General features: G+C 37.7%; 1 protein-coding gene across 2 annotated transcripts; it reads right to left on the bottom strand.

The window, feature by feature from the left end:
- Window positions 1–3,238: 3,238 nt before the first annotated feature.
- LOC122087949 (protein PSK SIMULATOR 1-like) lies at window positions 3,239–6,182 on the bottom strand. Of its 2 annotated transcripts, none has more exons than XM_042657084.1 (2): window positions 5,926–6,182; window positions 3,239–5,548 (listed from the first exon to the last, which is right to left on the bottom strand). In XM_042657084.1, the coding sequence occupies exon 2, from the start codon at window positions 5,471–5,473 to the stop codon at window positions 3,776–3,778; it is 1,698 nt and encodes a 565-aa protein (XP_042513018.1). In that variant the 5' UTR covers window positions 5,474–5,548; window positions 5,926–6,182; the 3' UTR covers window positions 3,239–3,775. The 2 variants fall into 2 exon arrangements, with proteins under 2 accessions (XP_042513018.1, XP_042513017.1); XM_042657083.1 differs by having other exon boundaries at window positions 5,921–6,182.
- Window positions 6,183–7,517: the final 1,335 nt, after the last annotated feature.

A 7,517-nucleotide genomic window follows, 5' to 3' on the forward strand; every position in this document is an offset into this window, starting at 1 on the left:
TCTCTATAATTGGTAGCATTTAGATGTGTATTTTGACCCTCTTTTCTTTTAGGGCATGTTTGTAAAATTACAATTTTAATTCCCCAAAATACAGAAAATGACAAAAATCATATCAATTATCAGAGAAAATAACCCTATATGGCTAATGTTCCCCAAGCCCAAACACAACTAGGTATGAAAAGACCAAACTGCCCCAACATGCAAAGTATTTTCACATCCAATTGTGTATGGGTGTGAGGACACTACACAGACAGAGTTCCCTTGCCCTTAATTATATTTAGTGCATATTATCATGTGTTCTAACATGTTTTCGTTGAAATTACCATGTGCTTGTGTATATACTTAAGGTGGTTCTTATATATATATATATATATATATCATTTTTTTCCCTAAAAGCGTTTTGGTCATTTCATCGTGTTTATGGTAAAATAGTTTTAGCTTTGGAAATGCATATTTCAGTGTTAGAAAATGTTTAGAATCATATGTGAGTGTTCAAGTGTTCTTCGGTTGTAAAAAAGCATGTTAGTGTTTACCCTTTTCGCCACTTTAGGGGTAGTTTAGTCATTTGAAAAATTATGCATTTCGCACCATGTGAACCGTACATTCTGATTCCTGGGGTGTGTTTATGCATTTAGTTCATTTCATGAGTTGTTTTTGCGTTTAGTTTGTTTTAAGAGTTGTTTTTAGCATTTTACCTGATTGGGGCAATTTGGCCTTTTTACATTCTGCAGTTCTGAAAAACACTCCAGAAGCCGTTTTTCTTTGCCCAGCTAAAATTTATGTCCAACTAAATTCCTACCCATTCCAGCCCATCTAAGACAATAGCAATTACAGCCAACAAGCAAACAGAATTTTCAGCCATCCCAAAACCATTTACTCAAAAAATTTTCTGCCCAAGATACAAATGAATAGCCAGTCCAATGGATGGTGGAATGAAAAAATGGGGAAGAAAAAGATGGAAAATCCAGTCACATACTATGGTAACAATCTCCATGAGACCAGTTCCTTCCTGCTGTTTAGGAAGTGAATCCAGATGATCCTTTTCTGCTAAACAACCATATCGTTTCTCATACCCTGCGAAACTAAGAAGACTAAAGATGGCAATAACTCCCTTCCCCCCCCCCCCCCTTCCAAAAAATGAAGTACCATAATGACAGCGAGGGAGGGACAGAGAGAGAGAGAGGATCCACAGTTTGCCATCAGGAGGGATGAGGCCAAATGGAGTTCACAGGGACAACTCTGTGTTTGCCAAGAAATGATGGTTGGGAGAGAGAGGATATGCTAGGTAGAGGATAAGATAATCAAGAGCAGAAGGGAAAAAAAGAATTTGAACAGTCAATCAAGAGAACTGTACAAAAATATTTCTTTTTATATTGGTAGTTGAAAAAAAATGAAAACGAGAGAATAATAGAACAGATAAATCAGTATATGGACATCATGCCCATAGCGTCCATTAATTGTAACTGAACATTACCAAAAAAAAATAATAATAATAATTGTAACTGGATACAGCTACATAATATGATTTTGGTTAAAAGCTACCCCATAAGACCAAATGTGAATGTCAATTCATTTTTTTGGGGCGAGGGAGGGGGAGGGGGAGGGGGAGGGGGAGAGAGAGAGAGTATTACAAATATAGCTAAAGCTAATGGAAGGAGAGTCGATCACTATCATTATGTAAAATATCCAACAAAACAAAACCAACTAGATATCATCAAACCACTACCTAGCAGCATAGGATTTAGCAGTTTCTAAAGCAAAAAAATGGGCCAGTAATTTGGCCTTTCTCGGAGTTCGGATTAATTTATTTAAAGTTCATCGGGAAAGAGAGATGCAAAGATTAGTGTATAAGCCAAGAAGAAGAGAGGCAGGGGCAAACTAAGGCCAAAAGAAATAATGTAGAAAACAAACTATCAGCTTCTCCTAGCAACAATTACCCATGGACAATGATCAATGGAAGTAGTTTCAATGGCTAGACAACAATCAAGCTTGTCTTTCTACCCTTTTTCCCTTCCTTTATTTTTTGTGTAAACACTATCGGCGCTCAATTAGTCATGTATCAACAAGATGGAAGGGGGCAGTAGAAATAGTAAGTCAGACAGATAGATATATATATATATATATCTATATATTGTTTTGATAGGTTCAGATGGGTATAATTAACCATATACAATTTTACAACTCCAACTCATGCATAGATTTCAAGCTACAGTATCATGCTATTTTGGTCTCAGTATCGATAAGTTAATGATCATATAAAAGTTTACTTTCACACAGGAGGCGTTTTTTGTGGCTGTGCCTTATAGAAGGAGGAGAAAGGTTTTGCGGTCAGCAACCCATGGGCAGTACTGGTGGGTGAGTGGATATCGCGAACTAGGAGTCTGTCCACTGATTTTGCTCGAGAGTTGCCAACCACAAAAACTTTCACCTAGAAGAAAAATAAAATAACAGAAAACAAACAGTAATAAATTTATAACTATCAAAACAAAGAGCAAACAGAAAAATAGATACACTTAAACAAGACTAAAAGTTGACCATGGGTGGGAAACCGTTGATCTGAAAAATATTGTCACTTATCCCATGCAAAAAGCACAAGGATTTATACACATTTTTTCCTTAAATCACATCTAAAGCATCAAAATCCTGTTCAAAGATATAAATTCCTCATACTAAATGAGCAGAAAAAGATTAAGAAACCATTTGGCATCTTGGCAGCATTCCAATAAATATGCACTGAAAATAGATGCACTTCTTAAGGAAACATGGAAATGGATGTTCCTTCTGTACACATCAAACTAAACCAGGTGACAGATCTGATAAATCAAGATATATAGTCGTCAAATCTATTAAACTTTACTTTCTTTCATATATTAATCTTCAGTTTATCCATGCCATGAGACAGAACCCAAAGGAAGGGGAAAAAGAAGAAGAAGAAGAAGAAGAAGTCATTTCATGGAGGAAAAAGATAGGCTGCTAACCTAAAAGTCCACAGCCAGAAATTATGGCCATGCGTCAATAACTCCAAATTCAATCTTAATACTTTCCATGTAGATTTCGGAAAGTTTACTGAAAAGCATGAATGAATGCATCATATTTCACAATTAGCTGCAACCAAAATCAATACTGAGTGCTACATAACATTATCAGCAAATATGGTGAACTATGCATCAATTAAATCAACATGAAACATCAAGCTGAGAAACCATTGAGCAGAAAAGTTGTTAGCAAGAGACTCAAATAGAGAACGACATAGAACAAATATTTCAGATTGCCATAACCTGTTTCCAATTCAACGAAAATAAGTTTTTTTGGGTGAGGGGATGGAGAGAGCATAAGCTTCTATATGGTAAAATTTACATATTTCACTAAAGGTAGCTATCAATATACAATATCTGGGAGACCATGGAGTGTGTAATGGTACAATGTCAAAATATGATTTATGAGATGCTGGCTGAGAGGAAAGATTTGCAGTTCACCTCAAACGAGGGAAAAAAACAAAAATCTCAGATGCTCAAACTGTACCTTTTTCTGGAATGATGCACATTTGTTACCAAAGAATTCAATAGAATTAAAATCCATGCCACTCACTCCTCCAAACAGATGACCAGTGTTAGTCAAACAGAAAACTGAATCCATAAGTAAAATCATGAACTTCAGCATCGAGCTACACACTTGGACAAACCTTTATCCATACAGAGCTCCTGAATTCCTACCACTGGTAAACAACACTTCCAGGAAATCTTTGGAAGACTCGGCCAGAATCCGGAAAAAAAAATTAGCCCTTCATATCCAAATATTCGTCAAAGTTTCCACTGCCAGTGCATTCCTGTAAAGCTTTTGCATTAAGGTCTCTCCCAAATCTCCAGATGTAATTGAGACCAACAAGAAGCTCCGTTATTGCAGCTTCTGTCTTTGCCTGATTTGCAAAGTACAGAGTTTGTACCAGAAGCACATTTGTCCTGGAAACTAAGTTCTGCTGCTCAAAATTCCGCTCAGAATGCCACCTTATCATGTTATGAGCAAGTGGGGCCAACCACTCTAGTATCCTTGCCAAAGCATCATTCCATTCGGCTGCAAGAACACCATCACAAAAGGATGAAGCCACGCTCTTGGCATATGACTTTAGCCTAGCCCTTAGCGCCATACGCACACTTGTGGGCAACATATTGTACAGGTCATCCCTTGCATCCGGACCAATAAGATGGGAAGATGTCACTAGTCTCTCGATTACAATAATCACATTTGCGTAATGAAGGGCCAAAGCGGCGGCACCAAGAGTTGATGGAGGGGCATTCAACAATCTGCGCTTGGAACTAAAGAGAGAGACGTTAGTACGGTGTACACTGCTGCGAGGAAGCAGTTCTGCATTAGCATCCTTTACTCCGTTGAGAATTCCGGAATAAAAAACATTTGACTTCCGAGAGCCATGATTTACAGGTGTGTAGCTTTGCAACACTGGAGTGTCACTTCCACCCATCATACATCCTCTGAAAGGGCCAACAGTAGTCAACCGCTTTGTTTTACGTAGGTTCTTCCCATGGAGGGGCATAGACGAGTTCTCATGAGTATGCTGATGCCTGTTGCTAGCTTTCTTCGTGCTAGAAATAGGCCCTGATTTCGAAATTGAATGACCAAGAGGACCTGAAGAAAACATAGGTCGATTTTTCTCAGACGGATGAACTGATGACTGCATCAGTGTGGAAACAGAGTGACTTCGAGAAAGATAATCTGAATTAAAAACTTTTGAATCATCGACTCCATTCACAGCTTCCATCTGATTGATTCCAAACACACGTTTGATCCTCCTGAATATTGTGAATAGAGCCCTCACAAGGAGGCGAATAGTGTAATCATATGTCCTGTTCCATAGAGTTCTCTCTCGGAGATTCTTCACCTCCTGCCGCTGCCACACAACCTTCTGCTGGAACTCGAGCAAGCTAACCCGATTTGGGTCATCATTACTTGCCTGCATTCTCCGCAGAGTCTGTTCCAGTTCAGTAAGCACTTCCAGCTCTTGATACAAATTTGTGCTAATACCAATGAATTTCTCCATCTTTCTAACTTTCCTATCCATCTTCTTCCAGCTTAATTCCCAACCATAAGGATCTTCATCAGTATTGGCAAGTTCATCAAAGACATGCTCAAACCGCTGCAATACGGGATCGGAGCACTTCTTCCCAAGCCTAGCCACGGATCTCACTACAAACCCCAAATTATCAACCATTTCCGCAAATACTAACCCAACTAGGTACTCATCATCGTCTGATACAAGCTTCGTAACACCAATCGAATTCATGATCTCTTCTCTCAACCTAACGACTTGCTTATCACTCAAACATTGCCATAAATGAACCACCTTTGTCATCAAGCTCGCAACTTCAAATGCCAACACCCCAATGGTGACCTTTGCAGGGTCAGGGTTATTTCTCCGTGAATGCTTCCACAAACTACCAAACCACGATTCCATCACCATTTCGTTCCAAGAACAATACTACCAAAAAAATAAAAGCAGAACCAAACCCGAATTCCCCGGTAGATCTCGCAATTTCTGCACCAAAACCAAAACATTTTATCAAACAAAAAAAAATCAAACAATCAGCTAAGCGAGAACCACGATCAAAGTCACCGGTTCATGAAACTGTAGCTACTCGTGATTCATTAACTACTTCCAAATCAAAAAACGGTGAAGGTTCGCTTCAGTGAAGGGTCGAATTTCACGAGAATATCCAAAAATTAAGACATTAATAAACAATCAAAGTTACCAAACCCTAATTCCAAGCTTAAATCTGAAGATTTAAATCTCAATTCACGTGGAAAAGCACTCAAACAAAGCAAAACCCTTTAACCCAGAATCTCCCGCATAAAATCACTCTCGATCTCGACACAAAAGCAGTAAGAATCAGAGAAAAAACTAGCATACCTCACCTGGAAGAATCTCCGCAGAAGAATGATGTAACGAATCCAGTCCCTCTCCAAAGGGGCACCGAATCTTCCCCCTAGAGAGAGAAAAAAAAAAAAGATTCGCAAAATAGAGAAGTTGAAAGAAAAGAGAAAAAACAGTGGAGTCGATTTTATATAAAGCGGTGGGGAAAGGAAACAGCAGCGAAGCAGCAATGGCTGAGTGTGAGGTGTAAACACACTTTGAGTCCACACTCCGAAGACGTAAGAAGTCCTCAAGAAGTGATAATAAAGATAACAGTGGTACCGTAAGCTGTTAAAGGTGGTAGTTTACTGCTCATTTTGGTGGTAACAAACTCACAAAGTGAACAAGCATACAAACTAAAGAAACGATATTGGGTATTAATGGTTTTGATGGACTATTTTGGTGGTGGGTCCGGTACTTTGGACGGCTAAATTTTGTTTTTGTTTCTGTAGCTATTGAATTGGTATGTTTCATTTTCAGAAACTTGAATAAGAACAAATCTATGGTTGGAGTGTCTGTGTATACAGGAAAAATGTTTTTTTATGGATAGAGTGTGGTCCTGTGCCGAGACACATGGGATGAAAATGACTGATCTACCTCGTGAAAAAGAAAAATGTTTTTTTTTTTTTTTTTATAGATACTTCTTCGTGTGCTCCCATTAGCCTTAATATAAAGTCATCTCTCTTTTATGGGGAATGATCAATTCATGCCCCCATATGTTTTGGTCAGGGGTCACACTCCCTCGCAAATAAGAATCAACATCTTTTATGGGGAACGATCAATTTGTGCCCCCATGTGTTTTGGTCAGGGGTCACACTCCCTCGTAGATAAGAATCAACATCAAAATATTTTTTCTATAATTTCTTCTATGACATAAGTTGACTAGTGACTTTTCATCCCAAATGATAAAAAATAAGTTGACCAGTGATTTTGAAATGATTTTTTTTAATTGACTGATGCACCATTGAAGTGGAAAACTATTTTTTTTATATATGAAATGTTTAAAATGCCCTCTGATTTATGATTGTGTCTTAATAAATGATGTAATCATTGTAGTTGACTAGATTTATCGCTCGAACTTTGATTTAATTGTAATTCCACTGCCTCTTTATATGTTTGCTCTTTTCTTTTCCCCTCATATCCATTAATATTTTAGGATTTGTCGGTTGTAGTCACAAGTGGGTGTTCCAACGATCTAAGCGGTTTGATCACACATAGATTTGTTTTTCAAGTATGTGATAGTGAAACTTACCAATTGCATAGTTGGACTTGGATCTTTCAATTTTACACATTTTGGAAACTTCCTTTTACGTAGATTGTTTCAACAATCAAAACTTTATTTTCTACCTTATTACAACTGAACAAAAAAAAAAACAAACTTTGAAAGGATTCAAATTTCACATGTGCATTAACATCTCTCCTCATGAGAAAAAGAATGTAACTAGAGACACTAAGGACACTCAATAGAAGTTATAGTGTGTCATTAAGGTTGTGTTTGCTATGAATCCTTATAGTAGATTATTGGTCTATAACTTATTCTAACACCCAATTCTTCTTTAGTTTTTCACTTCAAAATATGTTGTATACCAAGAAT

This window comes from Macadamia integrifolia, chromosome 9 (genome assembly GCF_013358625.1).
Source record: "Macadamia integrifolia cultivar HAES 741 chromosome 9, SCU_Mint_v3, whole genome shotgun sequence".
NCBI lineage: Eukaryota > Viridiplantae > Streptophyta > Magnoliopsida > Proteales > Proteaceae > Macadamia > Macadamia integrifolia.

Bases quoted from the DNA above. Each gene is read 5' to 3' on its own strand.
- LOC122087949 (XM_042657084.1), bottom strand. From the start codon at position 5,473: ATGGTGATGGAATCGTGGTTTGGTAGTTTGTGGAAGCATTCACGGAGA.